Source organism: Anomaloglossus baeobatrachus, chromosome 2 (genome assembly GCF_048569485.1).
Source record: "Anomaloglossus baeobatrachus isolate aAnoBae1 chromosome 2, aAnoBae1.hap1, whole genome shotgun sequence".
Lineage (NCBI taxonomy): Eukaryota > Metazoa > Chordata > Amphibia > Anura > Aromobatidae > Anomaloglossus > Anomaloglossus baeobatrachus.
In genome coordinates, this window is record NC_134354.1 from 140,062,411 (window position 1) to 140,080,840 (window position 18,430).

General features: G+C 47.4%; 1 protein-coding gene across 4 annotated transcripts in view; it reads left to right on the forward strand.

The window, feature by feature from the left end:
• The window catches only part of TSPOAP1 (TSPO associated protein 1), a 316,942-nt gene extending 298,882 nt beyond the window's left edge, over positions 1-18,060 (forward strand). For all 4 annotated transcript variants that reach the window (XM_075335393.1, XM_075335394.1, XM_075335395.1 and 1 more), the window contains 2 exons: positions 14,739-14,852; positions 16,950-18,060. In XM_075335393.1, the coding sequence (XP_075191508.1) occupies positions 14,739-14,852; positions 16,950-17,123 (288 nt within the window). In that variant the 3' untranslated portion in view covers positions 17,124-18,060. The remainder of the gene's footprint in view (positions 1-14,738; positions 14,853-16,949) is intronic.
• Positions 18,061-18,430: the final 370 nt, after the last annotated feature.

Sequence of the window (18,430 nt, forward strand, 5' to 3'; positions counted from 1 at the left end):
CAAAACAAGGCCATTTATCTGCAGATACAGTGGTAATCATGCCTGGCTGCTTTACCAGAGAATCGGCTACAGGGAAAAAAATTAAGTTATAGTATCCTTGAAAACCTCTTGCTTACAGTCGTTGGGGCAGTTTAGGAGGCTGTTAGTCACACTCAGTACACATGAAGCGTGCTGTTATTGCTTCCTATGCACTGTGACTGACAGCCTGCTCTACACACACTTGGGGCAGGCGATGAGGCAGTGTGCTGGGAATAGATTACCAGAAACTCACTATAAAGTTAGTGCTGATTTTACAGTCTGTACCACCTCAACCTACTGTAATCAAATGTCTGCAAGAAGAATAAAAGCTTATTTTTTTCCCCTATAGCCACAGTTCCAATATTGCAGCCAAGCAGGATTTAAACTCTATTTAGCTGCAGATGCCGGAATGTATGTTGCAATTCCACACTATTTTCAAGGTGTTAGTTGCTGTCAGTGAATGAGACTTATACAGACTGCAGACCTATATGTAGCTTATCCTTCTGACAGCTAAAAAGAGAGGACCATTGTATCTGTCCTGGGCTTGTGAGCTAAACAGAAACTTTGGTGGTCTTAAACGGCTAATCACATCTCAGTTTTTCATCTCTATTTCAGGAACTTGTGAGTTAAATGGAATCTGTCAGAAAGGTTTTTGCTACTGCATATGATAGCTGTGTCATATACCGAGACCCTGATTCCGTAGTTGAATCACTTGTTGGGGTACTTGATGTAGTTTTAATAAAATTCCTGCATCATCTGTTGCTAATCTAGCAGTTCTCTGAATGCTGAGATTTTGTGTGCTATATTTTTGCACATGATTATTGGGGCAGTAATCTTGCCTGAGCTGCTGTTAAAGGGTACTGTTAAAAGTTGTCACAAGGTTTTTTTGCTGTCACATTTGAGAGCAGCATGATGTAACAAGAGTTTTGATAAAATTACTGATTTATCTTCTGCAGTTCTCTGAATGCTGATCTCTGTATAAAACCACCCCTACCAATGATTGGCAGCTTTGAGTATACTGTGCATAGGCAGAATACAACCAATCAGTGGAAGGGGTTTAGTTCTACAGAGCATATGGAGGAATCCATGGCAGCAGGTTTACTAGTCTTCTAGTTTTAATCTCCTACTGATAAAACAATTATTTCAAAACAACAGTAAGTAGGCCAGTAAGTGACACATTGCTGTTATCAAGGTCTCTGCATCTAGATTATGCTGCTCTCAGATTAGCGGTTAAAAACCTGGTGACAGATTCCCTTTTAAGGATGAGGTGAAGAATAAGTAATTGCCAAACATGTCTCATAAATAGCACAAGGGGCACAATTAGGCTATGTGCGCACTGGGAAATGGAATTTTCTTGAGAAAATTCCGCATGCTCTCAAAGATTACCGCACCCGCGGTAAAAAACCGCGGCAAACCGCACCCGAAAACCGCATGCGGTTTGCTGCGGTTTCACCACGGTATTGTTCGCGGTATTGCCGCGGTATTGCCGCGGTTTTGCCGCGTGCGGGTTGGGATGTGCTTTATTGCATTCAATGCAATAAAGCACATTGAAAAAAAAAAAAAAGTTATTTAATTCTGAGATAGTAGATAGACAGAAGAATAGATAGAGGGATAGATAGACAGACAGACAGAGGGATAGATAGATAGAGGACAGATCGCTGCATTTCCCACGGTCGGCAGTGAGTTCACATTACCGGCCGTGGGAAATGACCGGTAATTACCTCTGCTGTCTGCTGCTTTCATTCAGCGCTGTGTCTGTGACAGTTGCGGCTGGATGTAAGCAGCGCAGGACCTGTGGATTACGCCGGAGCTTTGGTGCGGGAGGGGTTAATAAAATGGTGAACGAGGCTTGTTTGTTTTATTTAAAATAAAGGATTTTTCGGTGTCTGTGTGTTTTTTCACTTTACTTACGGGTTGATCATGTCAGCTGTCACATAGACGCTGCCATGATCAAGCCTGGAGTTAATGGCTGTGATCCACCACCATTAACCCCTTGTATTACCTTGCCTGCCACTGCTACACGGCGGCAGGAAGAGCCGGGGACACGCCGGTGCTGCCGCATAATGCATGCGACAGTCCCGGGGCAGCTGCGGCTGATATTCTCGGCTGCGGGAGGGGGAGGGAGGCGGGGGACATTAACCCTGCCCCTCTCCCTTCCCAGCCTGAGAATACCGGGCCGCCGCTGTGTGCTTACCTCGGCTGGACGGTAAATATACAGCGGAGCCCACGTGCTTTGTTTTCTAAATTTCCGTTTTCTTTCTATGTGTGTTCTATGTGTCTGTGTCTGTGATCTATGTCTGTGATGTGATGTCTGTGATGTCTGTGATCTATGTGTGTGTTTACTCTCTGCACGGCTTCCTCTTCCTGTAATGACATCACTTCCCTGCAAAACCGCAGACAGGCGATGTACATTACCGGAGGTAAACCGCGAAATACCGCAGGGAATAACGCAGGAAAACGCAGTGAACCGCACAGAATTTGTTTCCTGCGTTATTCCCTGCGGGATTTCACGATTAACATTGGAGTCAATGGAGTGAAATCCCGCAGCGACGTGTGGAAAAGAATTGACATGCAATTGTTTTTGCTGCGGGAATCCCGCAGCAAAACATGCAGCTGTCAAATTCCGCCTAGTGCGCACAGGATTTTTTTTGCCCATAGGTTTTGCTGGTGATTCACTGCAGAGATGTTATGAACATTTTCTGCAGCGAAACATGCAGCAAAACCGCAAAAAATCCGCATCCGCGGCAAAATCCGGTAAGTACGCATATAGCCTTATAGTACAGAGGGGACAGACCTCCATAACTCCACCTGAAACAATAGAGCAGTTGTGCCAGGGAAAGGGCCATCAATGGGGGGCAAACTGGGCATTTGCCAAGGCACTTGGGCCTAAATCCACAAAGGAGGCTACCTGCTTCTGCGTCCCCTGTATGAAGTGCACAGAGGATGTACAGCATAACTTAGTGTATACATGCCGTGGATCCTCTCTCTCATCTTCCTCCCAGCTTCAGGTCCGATATTGAGAGGGAGAAGGAGAAGCCAGGCTCACAGTACAGCAGTGTGCAGGGAGGACAAGAAACAGTCTGTTCCCCTTCTCTTCATGGTGTCTGACATGTCCACAAATGTCCTGGAATCACTTGGCAAGTGGAGTAACAGATTTAAAAAGATTAGTTTTGTGTTTCTATTCAGTACAGTGCCTTGAAAAAGTATTCATACCCCATGAACTTTTCCATATTTTTTTTTTCATGTTACACCCACAAACTTAAATGTATTATATTGGGATTTTATGTGATCTATCAACACAAAGTAGCAGATATTTGTTCTTCCAGAAAACTGCTTGAGATCACTATTGACTTCCATTATATTCTAAACCGGAGTCAAGCCCGTCCGGGCATCCCGACTGTTCGTTACAATTATCGAGCAAGGTATTGCTCGCTCATCACTAGTTATAACCGTTAGTCCAAGCTCTGATCATGTCACAGAGCATTGTTCAATCCATCATCCAAAAGTGGAAGGAGTATGGCACTTCTGCCAAGACATGGCCATCTACCTAAACTGACCTCCCATGCAAGCAGAGCACAAATTCCAAAAGCAGCCAAGAGCCATGGTCACTTTGGAGGAGCTGTAGAGATTCACAAACCTGGCTGGTGGCAAGTAGAAAGACATTTTTTTATAGCAGTCCATAAGAAGTCCCATATTCAGTTTGCCAAAAAAACATGTAGGAGACACAGCTACCGTAGCATGTGGAAGAAGGTGCTCTGGTCAGAATACAATAGAATTTTTTTTGTGCTAAATGCAAAACACTATGTGTGGCAGAAAGCGAACACTGCACATCACCCTGAAAACACTATCCTCCCCACCAAACATCATGGTAGCAGTATCATGATCTGAGGAGGCTTTCTTCAACAGAGACAGAAAAGCAGGCCAGAGGTGATGTGAAGATGGCTGGAGCTAAATCCAAAGCAATCCTGGAGAAAAACCTTTTAAGAGGCTGCAAAATACTTGAGACTGAGACATACGTTTTACCTTCCAGCAAAACAACAACCCTAAACATACAGCCAGAGCCACAATGGAAGGGTTGAGATCCAAGCTAGACAAAGGGCAGACCGAGACAGCTAGAGGGCTGAAAACTATGGACCGCGGGCCACAACATGCTCTCCTCCGCCGACACTGCTGCCTGCAGCCCTATATCTCTTTAGGATGCAGACAGCGGTGAACACATTAGTGGAGGATGGTGCTGGTGGCTAAGTCCGCCACCAATCGGTCACATTATCTGTGTGTGCGATATGAAGCATCAGTACACCGGACTCGTAAACAGAGCGCCGAGAGAACAAAAGCAAAGTCAGTGCATGATGAGGGGGGAGAGGTTTTGGGGTTTTTTTTGTTTTTTTTTTTTAATGTGTATGGGATGTTTGCATGTATGTAGGAGGCTTTGTGGGAACTCATAATGTATATAATTGTCCATGTGGGGGGTTAGAAAATGTATATATAGTTGAAACCAAAGGTTTGCATACACTGTCTAAAAACACACACATCCATGTTTTTCCTCAACGACTCATCTGACTCTGACATGAAATCAGAATAAACTTTTCCTGTTTTAGGTCAGTTAAATTACTAAAATTATTTTTCTTCAGCGCTCTATTGGGAGACCCAGACGATTGGGGTATAGCTACTGCCCTCTGGAGGCCACACAAAGCACTACATTAAAAGTGCAAGGCCCCTCCCCCTCTGGCTATACCCCCCCGTGGTATCATGGGTTCTCCAGTTTTAGCTTTGTGTGCGAAGGAGGTCAGACATTCCATGCATAGCTCCACAGATTTTAGTCAGCAGTAGCTGCTGACGATTTCGGATGGAAGAAAAGAGGACACATATAGTGTCCCCAGCATGCTCCCTTCTCACCCCTGGATGGTGTTGTAAGGTTGAGGTACCTATTGCTGGTACAGGGCTGGAGCCTGACATGCTGTTTTCCTTCCACATCCCCTGGTAGGGCTCTGTGGAAGTGGGATCCTGCCGGCCTCTCAGCTCTGACGCCGGGCTCCATCCACAGACCCATTAGAACCTGATGGAGACGGAGCAGGAGTACGATCAGGGACAGGCCCTGCATCATACAGGTACTCTGTGTCCCCGGCAGGCACAGACACACTCCGGGCTGGCTGGGTGTTGTAGTGCGCCGGGGACCGCAACGTTGGAGCTAGTGTCCCTACAGATTACTGGGGGATTGTTTGTGTATGGGAACGCAGCGCCGACCCCCTCTGGACCGGGCGGCGCTGCTGTGACTTGTGGTGCGCCGGGGATCCGCCGTCCGCGCTTTTACGGCGGCGGCGGTTATAAATTGAGTCCCCGGCTTTTTGGGCCTAGGACGCCGGCAGCTCCGATTCGTTCCCGCCCCCACCCTGTCATTCAGGGTAGGGGAGAGACGCTGTTCGCTAGCAGCGACGAGGGCTGGAGCCTGATTTACATGCTCCAGCCCTCACACTAGGCACAGAGGGAAGCAGGCTTCCCGCTCTTAGCCAGGAACGCCCAGGGCCCGCCCCCCTTCTCTCTCAGGACGCCGGCAGCCATTACATGCAGTCTGGCTGGAGGAAGGACGCAAGGCTCTGGGAGACCTGGACTAGGGGCTATCTGGCGACCACACACCCGCTTTTTAAGCGGGCGGTAAGCGATTTTTCTGTGCTGGTCCCTCTAGTGCCTCACGGTGTATCGGTGTACTGTGTAGGATATAGAGATATTGTATTTCTTGCACTGTAAGGTCGCTTCTGGCTGCATCTCCCAGATCACTCTGTGGAAGCAACAACATGCCATCCTCAAAACGCAAGGCTGCCAAGGCTAGGGCTGTGTATACTGCGTGTGCTGCATGTGGGGCTAATCTACCAGCAGGCTCCGATGACCCCCATTGTGTGCAATGCTCCGACCCGGTGCTGCTTCGCCAGCCGGAGTCAGGAGGGAGAATGACCCAGGCTGAGACGCCTGTAAGTCCTGCCCCGGTGACAGGGACAGACTTTGCAGTTTTTGCTGATAATATGTCTGTCTCTATGGCAAAAATACTTGAAACCTTGCAATCTATGCATGGGGCTCAGTCTTTGGGCACGGCGAGGCCTCTGTCCTCAGGTCCCCCTCACTTGGAATTAATCCAGCCCACAGGGGAGTCCCCGGCTTCACAGGCCGAGGATTATGACTGATGATAGCCCCAGCCACCCTAAGCGAGCTCGCTGGGAAAGACCCTCGACGTCATCACACTGCTCAGGGTCTCAGCGCAATCAGTCTCCCTGTGATGTGTCTGATGAGAGTGATCAGGAATCCATTCCTGGAACCCCTCTCAACCTGGATACCCCTGATGGGGATGCCATGGTAAACGACCTTATCTCAGCCATCAATAGGCTGTTGGATATTTCTCCCCCAGCCCCTTCAGCAGAAGAGGCGGCTGCGGAGCAGGAGAAGTTTCGTTTCCTTTATCCCAAGCGTAAATTGAGTGCTTTGTTGGATCACGCTGACTTCAGAGAATCAATCCAGAAGCACGACGCTCACCCAGAAAGGCGTTTCTCTAAACGATCTAAAGATACGCGTTTCCCTTTCCCCCCTGAGGTGGTCAAGCGCTGGACACAGTGTCCAAAGGTAGACCCCCCGATTTCCAAACTCGCAGCTAGGTCCATAGTTGCAGTGGAGGATGGCGCTTCACTTAAAGATGCCAATGACAGACAGATGGACCTTTGGTTAAAATCTGTCTATGAAGCTATCGGCGCGTCGTTTGCTCCGGCATTCGCAGCCGTATGGGCACTCCAGGCTATTTCAGCTGGCTTAGCAAAAGTGGATGCTATCATACATCCAGCAGTGCCGCAAGTGGCGCACCTTACCACGCAGATGTCGGCGTTTGCGTCTTACGCTATCAATGCGGTCCTAGAATCTACCAGTCGCACCTCAATGGCGTCCGCCAATTCGGTAGTTTTGCGCAGAGCCTTGTGGTTAAAGGACTGGAAAGCAGATGCTGGTTCCAAAAAATGTTTAACCAGTTTGCCTTTATCTAGAGATAGACTGTTTGGCGAGCCATTGGCTGATATCATTAAGCAGTCTAAGGGTAAAGACTCCTCTTTACCACAACCCAGAACAACCAAACCTCAGCAGAAAAAGTGGCAGCAGAGGTTTCAGTCCTTTCGAGGTTCGGGCAAGACAACATTTACCTCGTCCAAAGGGACTCAGAGGACGCAAAGAAACTCAGATTCGTGGCGGGCTCACACGCGCCCCAAGAAAGCAAATGGAGGTACCGCTTCCAAAGCGGCTACCTCATGACTTCCAGCCCCCTCCCTCCGCATCGCCGGTCGGGGGCAGGCTCTCCCGCTTTTCCGGCATTTGGATGTCACAGGTCAAAGACCGGTGGGTGACGGACATTTTGTCTCGCGGGTACAGAATCGAGTTCAATTCTCGTCCTCCAGCTCGGTTCTTCAGAACCTCCCCACATCCAGACCGAGCAGATGCTCTGCTGCAGGCGGTGGGCTCCCTAAGAGCGGAAGGAGTGGTGATCCCAGTCCCTCCTCAGGAACAAGGGCAAGGGTTTTACTCCAATCTCTTTGTGGTTCCAAAAAAGGACGGCTCGTTCCGTCCTGTTCTGGACCTAAAACGGCTCAACAAACATGTGCACGCCAGGAAGTTCCGGATGGAAACCCTGCGTTCTGTCATTGCCTCAATGTCCAGAGGAGACTTCCTTGCCTCAATAGACATCAAAGATGCTTATCTCCACGTGCCAATTGCTACAGAACATCAACGTTTTCTACGTTTTGTGATAGGAGACGACCATTTTCAGTTCGTAGCTCTGCCATTTGGTCTGGCAACAGCCCCACGGGTCTTCACCAAGGTCATGGCGGCGGTGGTAGCAGTCTTGCACTCTCAGGGACACTCGGTGATCCCTTACCTAGACGATTTATTGGTCAAAGCTCCCTCTCAAGAGGCATGTCAGCACAGCCTGAATGCTACGCTGGAGACCCTACAGTCTTTTGGATGGATCATCAACTTTCCAAAGTCGATCCTATCACCGACTCAATCACTAACGTATCTTGGCATGGAGTTTCATACTCTAGCAGCGATAGTGAAGCTTCCGCTAAACAAGCAGCGGTCACTACAGACAGGGGTGCAATCTCTTCTGCAGGGCCAGTTGCATCCCTTGCGGCGCCTCATGCATTTCCTAGGGAAGATGGTGGCAGCCATGGAAGCAGTTCCCTTTGCGCAGTTTCATCTGCGCCCACTTCAATGGGACATTCTCCGCCAATGGGACGGGAAGTCAACGTCCCTGGACAGGAAAGTCTCGCTTTCCCAGACAGCCAAGGACTCCCTACAATGGTGGCTCCTTCCCACCTCATTGTCTCAGGGAAGATCCTTCCTGCCCCCATCCTGGGCAGTAGTCACGACAGATGCGAGTCTGTCAGGGTGGGGAGCAGTATTTCTCCACCACAGGGCTCAGGGGACGTGGACTCCGCAGGAGTCCACCCTTCAGATCAATGTTCTGGAGATCAGAGCAGTGTATCTTGCTCTACTGGCCTTCCAACAGTGGCTGGAAGGAAAGCAGATCCGAATCCAATCGGACAACTCCACAGCGGTGGCATACATCAACCACCAAGGAGGGACGCGCAGTCGGCAAGCCTTCCAAGAAGTCCGGCGCATTCTAATGTGGGTGGAGGACAGAGCATCCACCATATCCGCGGTTCACATCCCAGGCGTAGAAAACTGGGAAGCAGACTTCCTCAGTCGCCAGGGCATGGACGCAGGGGAATGGTCCCTTCACCCGGACGTGTTTCAGGAAATCTGTCGCCGCTGGGGAGTGCCGGACGTCGACCTAATGGCATCTCGGCACAACAACAAGGTCCCGGCATTCATGGCGAGGTCGCGCGATCAAAGAGCTCTGGCGGCAGACGCCTTGGTTCAAGATTGGTCGCAGTTTCAGCTCCCATACGTGTTTCCGCCTCTGGCGCTCTTGCCCAGAGTGCTACGCAAGATCAGATCCGAGTGCAGCCGCATCATACTCGTCGCTCCCGACTGGCCGAGGAGGTCGTGGTATCCGGATCTGTGGCATCTCACGATCGGTCGACCGTGGTCACTGCCAGACCGACCAGACTTACTGTCCCAAGGGCCGTTTTTCCATCAGAATTCTGCGGCCCTGAACCTGACTGTGTGGCCATTGAGTCCTGGATCCTAGCATCTGCAGGATTATCTCAAGGAGTCGTTGCCACAATGAGACAAGCTAGAAAGTCGAATTCGGCTAAGATCTACCACAGAACGTGGAAGATTTTCTTATCCTGGTGCTCTGCTCAGGGAGTGTCTCCCTGGCCATTTGCATTGCCCAAGTTTCTTTCCTTCCTGCAATCGGGGTTAGAAAAGGGCTTGTCGCTCAGCTCCCTTAAAGGGCAAGTTTCGGCACTATCCGTGTTTTTTCAGAAGCGTCTAGCACGTCTTTCTAAGGTGCGCACGTTCCTGCAGGGGGTCTGTCATATTGTGCCCCCGTACAAGCGGCCGTTAGATCCATGGGATCTGAACAGGGTACTAGTTGCTCTCCAGAAGCCGCCCTTCGAGCCTCTGAAGGAAGTTTCCTTTTCTCGGCTGTCACAGAAAGTGGCGTTTCTTGTTGCGATCACATCGCTTCGGCGAGTGTCTGAGCTGGCAGCTCTGTCATCCAAGGCTCCCTTCCTGGTGTTCCACCAGGACAAGGTAGTGCTGCGCCCTATTCCGGAGTTTCTCCCTAAAGTCGTATCCTCTTTTCATCTTAATCAGGATATATCCTTGCCTTCGTTTTGTCCTCATCCGGTTCACCGGTATGAAAAGGACTTACGTTTGCTAGATCTGGTGAGAGCACTCAGAATCTACATTTCCCGCACGGCGCCCATGCGCCGTGCCGATGCACTTTTTGTCCTTGTCGCTGGTCCGCGCAAGGGGTTGCAGGCTTCTAAAGCCACCCTGGCTCGATGGATCAAAGAACCAATTCTAGAGGCCTACCGTTCTGCGGGGCTTCCGGTTCCTTCAGGGCTAAAAGCCCACTCAACCAGAGCCGTGGGTGCGTCCTGGGCACTACGTCACCAGGCTTCGGCTCAACAGGTGTGCCAGGCAGCTACCTGGTCCAGTCTGCACACTTTCACCAAGCATTATCAGGTGCATACCTATGCTTCGGCGGATGCCAGCTTAGGTAGAAGAGTCCTGCAGGCGGCAGTGACACCCCCGTAGGGGAGGGCTGTTTTGCAGCTCTAACATGAGGTATTTCTTTACCCACCCAGGGACAGCTTTTGGACGTCCCAATCGTCTGGGTCTCCCAATAGAGCGCTGAAGAAGAAGGGAATTTTGTTACTTACCGTAAATTCCTTTTCTTCTAGCTCTTATTGGGAGACCCAGCACCCGCCCTGTTGTCCTTCGGGATGTTTTTTTGTTGTTTGCGGGTACACATGTTGTTCATGTTGAACGGTTTTTCAGTTCTCCGATGTTATTCGGAGTTAATTTGTTTAAACCAGTTATTGGCTTCCTCCTTCTTGCTTTGGCACTAAAACTGGAGAACCCGTGATACCACGGGGGGGGTATAGCCAGAGGGGGAGGGGCCTTGCACTTTTAATGTAGTGCTTTGTGTGGCCTCCAGAGGGCAGTAGCTATACCCCAATCGTCTGGGTCTCCCAATAAGAGCTAGAAGAAAAGGAATTTACGGTAAGTAACAAAATTCCCTTCATATTTGGCAAATGCCAAAATAATGAGAGAGAAAATGTTTTAAGGCATTTTTATTACTTTCTGCAAAGTCAACTGTAGGACTCTATGTGGGAGTTAGAAATGTAAATAGGAGGCTATGTGGGATCTCATAATGTATTTAGGAGGCTATGTCAGAGCTCCTATCGTATATTGGGGCTATGTGGGACCCATAATGTATTAGGAAGCTATTTGGGGCTCATAATGTATTAGGAGGCTACTTGGGGCCTATAATGCATATAGGGGGTTATGTGGGGGCTCATAATGTATAGGAGGCTATGTGAGGCTCAAATGTATAAATGGGGCTACGTGGGGCTCATAATGTATAGAGGAAGCTATGTATGGCTCATAATGTATTTAGGAGACCATATGGGGCTCATGCTGTATATAAGAGGCTATGTGGGGGCTCATGCTGTAAATAGGAGGCTATGCGGGTAATCATTCTGTATATAGAAGACTGTGTGGGGCTCATACTATATATAGGAGGCTATGTGGGGGCTCATGCTGTATATAGCAGTTTATGTGGGTTTCATACTGTATAATTAGGAGGCTAGGGCAGCACAGTGGCTCAGTGGTTAGCACTGCATTCTTGCATCACTGAGGTCCTGGGTTCAATTCCCACCAAGGACACCATCAGCAAGGAGTTTGTATGTTCTTACCATGTTTGTGTGGGTTTCCTCCCACACAACAAAGACCTACAGATAGGGACCTTAGTTTGTGGGGACAGTGTTGCTGATGTACGGTATGTAAAGCGCTATGGAACTAATAACGCTATTAAAAGAAAAAATATTATTATTATATGTGGTGGCTTGTGTTGTGTATAGGAGGCAGTGCGGGGGCTCGTGTCGTGTATAGGAGCCCGTGCCGTGTATAGGAGGCCGTGCGGGGGCTCGTGTCGTGTACAGGAGGCTGTGCGGGGGTTCATGTCGTGTATAGGAGGCCGTGCGGGGGCTCGTGCTGTATATAGGAGGCCGTGTGGGGGCTTGTGCTGTATATAGGAGGCCGTGCCGTGTATACGAGGCCGTGCGGGGGCTCGTGCTATATATAGGAGGCTGTGCCGGGGCCCATGCTGTGTATAGGAGGCCGTGCGGGGGCTCGTGTCGTGTATAGGAGGCCGTGCGGGGGTTCGTGTCATGTATAGGAGGCCGTGCGGGGGCTCGTGCTGTATATAGGAGGCCGTGCGAGGGCTCGTGCTGTATATAGGAGGCCGTGCCGGGGCCCGTGCTGTGTATAGGAGGCCGTGCGGGGGCTCGTGCTGTATATAGGAGGCCGTGCGGGGGCTCGTGCTGTATATAGGAGGCCGTGTGGGGGCTTGTGCTGTATATAGGAGGCCGTGCGGGAGCTCGTGCTGCATATAGGAGGCCGTGCCGTGTATACGAGGCCGTGCGGAAGCTCGTGCTGTATATAGGAGGCCAAGCGGGGGCTCGTGCTATATATAGGAGGCTGTGCCGGGGCCCATGCTGTGTATAGGAGGCCGTGCGGGGGCTTGTGTCGTGTATAGGAGGCCGTGCGGGGGTTCGTGTCATGTATAGGAGGCCGTGCGGGGGCTCGTGCTGTATATAAGAGGCCGTGCGGGGGCTCGTGTCATGTATAGGAGACCGTGCGGGGGCTCGTGTCATGTATAGGAGGCCGTGCGGGGGCTCGTACTGTATATAGGAGGCCGTGCCGGGGCCCGTGCTGTGTATAGGAGGCCGTGCGGGGGCTCGTGTCGTGTATAGGAGGCCGTGCGGGGGTTCGTGTCATGTATAGGAGGCCGTGCGGGGGCTCGTGCTGTATATAGGAGGCCGTGCGAGGGCTCGTGCTGTATATAGGAGGCCGTGCCGGGGCCCGTGCTGTGTATAGGAGGCCGTGCGGGGGCTCGTGCTGTATATAGGAGGCCGTGCGGGGGCTCGTGCTGTATATAGGAGGCCGTGTGGGGGCTTGTGCTGTATATAGGAGGCCGTGCGGGAGCTCGTGCTGCATATAGGAGGCCGTGCCGTGTATACGAGGCCGTGCGGAAGCTCGTGCTGTATATAGGAGGCCGTGCGGGGGCTCGTGCTATATATAGGAGGCTGTGCCGGGGCCCATGCTGTGTATAGGAGGCCGTGCGGGGGCTTGTGTCGTGTATAGGAGGCCGTGCGGGGGTTCGTGTCATGTATAGGAGGCCGTGCGGGGGCTCGTGCTGTATATAAGAGGCCGTGCGGGGGCTCGTGTCATGTATAGGAGACCGTGCGGGGGCTCGTGTCATGTATAGGAGGCCGTGCGGGGGCTCGTACTGTATATAGGAGGCCGTGCCGGGGCCCGTGCTGTGTATAGGAGGCCGTGCGGGGGCTCGTGTCGTGTATAGGAGGCCGTGCGGGGGCTCGTGTCGTGTATAGGCGGCCGTGCGGGGGCTCGTGCTGTGTATAGGAGGCCGTGCGGGGGCTCGTGCTGTATATAGAGGGGCTGTGTGTGGCCTCATACTGTATATAGGGGGGATGTCATCAGACTTCACTCTGCTCAGTATTAAGTGATTACAATTAATATAATATGATTATAATTAATATGTTACTATTGAGCACAATTAATTTCAGCCTATTGGTGCGGACCTCCATACCAGTAACGGTCTCTCATGTGGCCCCTCGGAAAATTAATTGCCTATCCATGGTTTAACTGAAAGCACATTCATGTGTTTCAATGGCCCAGTCACAGTCCAGACCTAAATCTCACTGAGAATCTGTGGCAAGACCTGAACACTGCTGCTCACAGACGCTCTCAAACCAATCTCACTGAGCTCAAGATATTTTGCTAAAAAGAATAATCAGAAATTTTAGCCTCTAGATGTGCAAAGCTGGTAGATGAAACGTGCGGGGAGGTGAGGGAAATTCTCTCGCCTATTACAGTTGTGTGATACACAACAAGCAAAAGGTATAACAGCTGCTGGAGATCCATGGATGATAAAATATGACAGTAACGGAATGATGCGTGGCTAGTATCTGCACTGCTATAAATTGTCTGGTAAGGAGATGTAGGACACATGAGTAAAGGAGCTTATGAGTTTATTTTCTACACATTTTCAGGTAATCCAGCCTCTTCATCAGGAAGACCCACATTATTTTATGTGTTTTTTCCTGATTAAGAGTTTGAATTACCTTGAAACTAGTACAAAATAAACCATAGCTTTACTCGTGTGTCCTGCACCTCCTTACCGACAATTCATAGCAGTGCAGATATTAGCCACGCATTAATGTCAAAGCTGGTAGAGACCTACCCCAAAAAACTTGCAGCAGTATTGACTCAGGGGGGTTGAATACAAATGCACGTCACAATTTTCAGATTTATATTTTTTTAAATATTTAGAAAAACGTGAATCATTTCCTGTACACATCATAATTAATTACTTGTTAGATACAATAATGTTGGTATATCCCATGAAATACATTTGAGTTTGTGGGTGTAATGTTAAAAAAAAAAATGTAGAAAAGTTCACAGGGTATGAATTCTTTCACAAATACATATACAGTGCTCAGCACAACCCTTGGAAATGTAAAATTTTAATTAATATCTCACTGAATACAAGAACAGTTTCCAAAAAGACAGGAATAATCAACCACACACCAGCTATGATCTCCATTGCCACATTTGGCCACTCAGCCTGTATGTAACATGCCCGTCAATCACAGATGCCCAAATACAAATATGTTATCACCCTAATATCATTTGGTTAGACACTATGGTTGTCGGTCTGTGAGAACCTACATTTGATAATGTTTTTAATCCTAGAAGTTCTGTTTTATTGACATACCTGATACCCCATTTTGGGGGAATTTCCTGTCTGCTACTCACATATGCTTAATTGATTCTTATATTTGATTTTACATATACAGTTAATAAAATATAATATTTTATTCAGTGTTCTTGTCACATTATCCTCAATCCAGTGAATTTTGCATTGTAAACCTGCCTTGTTCAGTAACTAAACATGGTTGACACCATCATTATTTTTGGTTTATTACATCTGTCTGTTAACAATGTTTACCTCTACATTTAAAATTAAACAGGGGGAATTAAATGGTCAAAAGGGACTTGTACCATCCAATTACTTGGAAGTCTCACAAGCTCAGACTGCAGAATCAAAATGTCCAGAAACTGTGCATAAAAAAGGCGAAAAAGAGGTGAGTATTTCCCCCGATGGCCTATATCCGATTATTACCTTATTTCTGTTAATGCAGTTAGATTGCGTACTGCAGCCAAACACTGGGCGGCCAAAAGGGTGCACATAGGAGATGTGTAGAGGCCATGTACCAGGCTTAACCTTTATTTCTCTAATAACAATAGAAGTAACCTATATTAAAAACTAGAAAGTTATCATTCTCATATTTCAATCCCAAATGGGGCAGAGTCCAGCACATACCTGTGTGGTGCTGTAGCCCACGTGACTCTGCAGCTTTTGGGCTTGTTGTCTTCCTGCTGCTATCAGTATAATTGACGTTATCTTTTTGTCTGTGCCTGTATGTGACATTCTTGGGATCGACAGAGATTGAAAAGAAGAACCAAGTGATAGATTTAGACAGTAAGTGAGAACCAGTAGAATAAACCTGTTTTGCACTCTTTCCCTTGTCTTCTGTAGATGACGTAGTCACACCTTTATTTTCCAGAATGTCTGATTATAGCACAATAGTTGTAATATAAAATGTACTGAAGTGGGATCTGTTCAATGGATGTTACTGCATCATGTCCTAGTAAAACAAAAATATTGCCTTTGTGCCTTTTCTCAGCGTTTGGATACATCAGGTTTTTTTTTTCATGTTTTATGTAAGATTTCACTTATCAGTATAAAAATAAACTAAAATAAACAAAAGCCGCAGATATTTTTTTCTTGTGATGTAATGCCGTTCAGTATTTACTTCCACTTGACATTAGGGCATAGTAATCAAATAATGTATGAGAAATCTCTTTCATGTATATACCGTATTTTTCGGACTATAAGACGCACCCTTGTTTTAGAGGAGGAAAAAATAGAAAAAAAATAAAATTAAAAGAATGTGGTCATGACACACTGTTATTTTACTGCTCACAGTGTTACTGAGGTAATAATATCCCCCATTCTGGGTACCTTCCAGGTATATATGGCCTCCATCGTGGAATATGTATGCTCCCCATCATTATATGTGTGATCTATATATATATATAGTTATATACTGTGTGTGTGTGTGTGTGTGTGTGTATATAGTTATATATAGTGTGTGTGTGTGTGTATATAGTTATATAGTGTGTGTGTGTGTGTATATAGTTATATAGTGTGTGTGTGTGTGTGAATATATATATATATATGATCCAACCCCATCCAGGTGTACAGTAATGCCTATACTATATTATTTATTGCCTTACTTGTACTGATGTGATGCTCACTATGCTTCAGTTTGGTTCTGGCATTACAAACAAAGTCTCCCATATCTCAAGGACCTGCAGTGATGTAATGAAGAGGCGGGCACTGTGCTGTTCTGTGCTGCTTTGGCCCACCCCTCTGCATTACATCACTGTAGGTCCTTGTCAGCTACGGAAGACTGTTTCTAGTGCAGAGGAAGGATCAAAGTGAAAGTAATTTGAGCCCTCAGCACAGAGACTGCGGCTGTGCTGTGATGGTATGTCGTGCTCTGGCCCCGGACACTGCAGTGATCTGCACTTCCCCCGGGCCAGATATGACTGCAGCGGTACCCTGCTCCTGCCTCCTAAACAGCGGACACACAGTCTCCCCAGCCGTTGCAGGAAGCCGGCGTCTGGAGCTCCCATGTGTGTCCGCTGTTTACATTAAACTATTGATTTGCTGCTGCTCACCCCCGCAGTCTGCAGAGAGAGGTGGGCGGGGAGCAGCTAATGAATATTCACTTACTTTAAGCAGCGGGCACACGTGGTTTCTCCAGCTCCGGCTTCCTGTAGCTGCGACCCCCCTGCCTCCTGTGATTCCACTGCATAGCGCTGACTCCCCACAGCTCCCTACCCCGCAGCTTCAGACCATAAGACGCACCCCACACCTTCTTCCCAAATTTGGAGGAAAAAAAGTGCGTCTTATGGTCCGAAAAATACGGTAGTAACTGCATAGGTTTTTGGTGTTGTTTTTGTTTTGTTTTTTGTTTTTTTTTATATATATATATATATATATATATATATATATATATATATATATATGTATATATATATGTGTGTATATATATATATATATGTTAAACAATTTTTTATTAAATATTTATCCTTTTGCATTTTATTTATAGTTTAGTTTTGATGAAGCCATTGACCAGCCAAATGAGCAAGTAGTCGAAACTATGGAGAATTGTGAAAGAGATGATTTACATCAAGAGATCGCCTCAACAAAGAAAAAAAAAAGCTTCTTCTCTAAAGGGAGAAAACTCTTTAAAAAGTTAGGTTCCTCTGGAAAGAACTTGTAAATATGGCCTGGTGTGTCCAAGCTGTCATACAGCAATAATACCCCTTCATGATGCGGAAGCGGTGATGAGCTTTTGTCTGTTTCTGTCCACCTGCTGGCCTGGCTGGTATTGGTCAGCATTGCCACTTGTAAATAGTATTTATTGTTAAATGGCTTGTGAAAAGTTTCTTGATGTCTGTGACAGCAAGAGATCACTATGAATGTACATGGATGGCATCTGAATTCATTGTGAGAAGAGGGAACTGATTGTAATCTACAAACAGGAACCGAAAGCCTGGATTCTGCAAGTCTTTCCGTGCTATGTACTTAAGTGGTTCCCTGGACCCGTCACTTGTGCACTTGATAGATGGCCATGTCTTTTATGACAAGGAATGTTTGCACTGTTTCATGCCACGTCTTGGGAAATGCTGTGCAGAAAATAATATTTCTGCTATAACTGCGCAACCCAATACAGGAGAGAATAAACGCCAAAATAGTGACCTCGGCGAGACTTGTTAGCGCTTACCCAGTTTTAAGGAAAATAGCTTTGTTATGTTGTGTGCATGTTGGAAAAACTGAATGTTCCTTTGCCTTATTTTAATGGTTAAACTTTTACTTGTTTACAAAAATCCTCGGCGCAGAGAATGACCGCATTGGTTTAAATCAAGAATGATGTATACAAAGCCACCCGGAGAGCACCCAATTCCATCTTCCCTGTCGTTATTTATCTCTCCTGACATCAGAGCCATTACTTGTACTTGTGACCAGCATTTTGTACCACAAGGCCAGCATTTTGATGCTTTCTGTATTCGTTATGTTTTTATTTTTTTTTTTATTTTGCATGTTTGAAGAAGAAAATAAGTAAAATGGTTTTGGAAGGTTGGGTTATCGCCCATGGATTGTTTGGAAAACTTTAAGTGACGCCACTTGGTGTTGCAACATGTTCATTGTTTACAAACGCAAATACATTTTAATATAATAAAATATATTTTCACTATTTTGGTCTCTTGTCTTGTATTGCTTTATTTTCCCTCCAGCTACCATATTGGAAACGCTTTAAAATAAATTATAGTAATTTTGATTAACTCCTTTGTGAGCAATTATAGTGATAATTGTTCCATGTTAAAGAGGTTGACTCACTAGTTTTGCCATAATGCTTAAGGAAATTGCCACTAAAGATCCCCATGTACCTGTGCTGCAAAGTCTCATGTTGTTTTATGCCTTTCTGCTTCTCTTCCTGGGACCTGGCACCAGTTCTGTTGTCATAGCGATCACTTCCTTTTCATAATCCTCTGGTCCCTTCTTACTACATTTCCCATCATGTTTTGT